Raw genomic sequence first — 2,083 nt, forward strand, 5'->3', positions numbered from 1 at the left:
ATATATATGTATGTATATATAAGTTTATGAATGTATATATGTTTATAGACACAGATGGGTCCGAACTTTTATTACATTTTTTTATTGCATTCCCCGAATCCTAGTATGTACATATAAACGCATTATAAACAATATAATTTGAACTGAACAACCCTGCCCACAACGCACACACATCCCCACACATACAAGCATACATGGGCTCCATACCCACCAACCACCCCACAACCACACCCCCTTCTCTTACCGACATTACACCCCCCATCCGTATCCAACATCGCCAGCTCCACCCCCGCATAGTACGCCCGTCGCTTCTCCCGATCGCGTCCGCAAACGGCACTCAGAAACGCTGTCTGTAGCTGCATGACCCGTTCGAGGAAGGCCAGTGTCATGATTACAGCCTCTTCCCACGCGAGTGTGTGGCCGAGGGCCGTCTCTGTGAGCTGTGGGGTGCTGCAAACCTCCCACGCGGCTTTGTAAGTCACCAGTGACGACTCCATACGCGACAGCAGGCTGGCGATCTGTGCACGTGTAGCGCCGGTGGTTGAGTGAGTGGGTGTAGGGGGTTTATAGATGTATGCAAGGTTTAGGGTTGGGGTTTTTAGGGTTTTCTAGGGGGGTGGGGGGGGTTGCTTGGTGCATGATGTTTGAGTTTTAGGTTTAAAGGTATTTATGGGTTTTTTAGTTTGCTTGGTTAGCACGCGTAAACCCGTTCGTGTATCAGCACTTTGCCGCGCAACAGCCCGGGTGGGGCGTATGCCTGTAATCAACAAGTGTACCGAAGATCATAGCAGACGCACAGGTTTATATGCAACCGTCAAAGGTTAAAGGTTTGCATAACCTCCTTGGTTACTAACAACCGAGACCACAAGCGGGCTACTATGCACACAGCATCACGTGATGTGGGCTTCGACATGAAGACAGGGTGCGGATATACACCCACAGCTCAATGTAGTTGATAGTAGATTTACCTACTGTGGTCCACACATTGGTTAGTCTACATCAGGACCCAAGTGACAAAGCATAGGCATACACTTGTAATACATCCGCACCCAAGAAACGAAGCACAGATATACACTTATAACCCTCTTTTGCAAAGGTACCTTAGTAAAGGTACATACAGCTTCCCCAAGATATTTGGGTCTTCACTTCGCCACACAAGCCAGTGCACAGACACACAATATCAATTTTCCTCAGTAGACACACCTACAATTTCACTTAGAAGACATACTTACAATTCACTTAGTAGACACCTACAATTTCACTTAGTGAACACCTAAAATTCCATATAGTAGACACACTTACAATTTCACTTAGTAGACAACTATAATTTCACTTAGAAGATACACCTACAATCTCAGAAGACATACCCACAATTTCACCTAGTAGACACACTTACCGCTTCCCACAGATGGTTGGGCCGTCGCTTAGACAGCATGCGCACCATCACAGCCACCCACGCCGACTGCATGGGCACCAGCGCCGCGTCAGCCCTCTCCGCGCCTACGTCAGGACCGGAGTCTATATTTAAATCATCCACCGGCATCTCCGAAGTTCGGGAAATTATTATCTCGGACAGCACGCGCAAGGGCGCGCATACGTGCTCGCACTCGCCCGCCAATGGGACCTGTGCAATTGCATGCGTAGAAATTCGATTTTTTTATATTTTACAATACAAGTATGAAGATATCTGCACTTATATATATGGGCAAAGCTGCCCAGTTATTCAAATTTAAATTAAAGTTACCCAGTTATAATAAACCTTTTAGACTAAGCTATCCCAGTTATAATAAATCTATTTTTAGATCAAGGCTACCCAGTTATAATGAATCTATTTTTAGATCAAGGCTACCCCCAGTTATAATAGATCTATTTTCAGGTTGAAATTACCCAGTTGTTAGTAAGATAATTTTAGATTATCCCTGCACAACGGTACTGGTTTCTGAAACGCTTGCCCCGATATGACAGTTACCAGTTATGCACAACTACACGAGTAGCATAACTGCAGTAGCGTAACTGCAGGTTTACACAAACGCATACACATCGCTGTTCTATAAATAGAATGAGTTCGATTGGCGTGTGCCTC

The 2,083-nt window shown here is 45.3% G+C and overlaps 1 protein-coding gene across 1 annotated transcript; it reads right to left on the minus strand.

Moving 5' to 3' along the window:
- Positions 1–100: 100 nt before the first annotated feature.
- SARC_09288 (hypothetical protein) lies at positions 101–1,627 on the minus strand (the record flags this gene model as incomplete). Its single annotated transcript, XM_014296703.1, has 3 exons — positions 101–153; positions 245–518; positions 1,397–1,627. Coding segments are annotated over 3 exons (558 nt in total), but the record flags the coding sequence as incomplete, so codon positions are not given.
- Between the last annotated feature and the right edge of the window lie 456 nt (positions 1,628–2,083).

This window comes from Sphaeroforma arctica, assembly GCF_001186125.1.
Source record: "Sphaeroforma arctica JP610 unplaced genomic scaffold supercont1.927, whole genome shotgun sequence".
Lineage (NCBI taxonomy): Eukaryota > Ichthyosporea > Ichthyophonida > Sphaeroforma > Sphaeroforma arctica.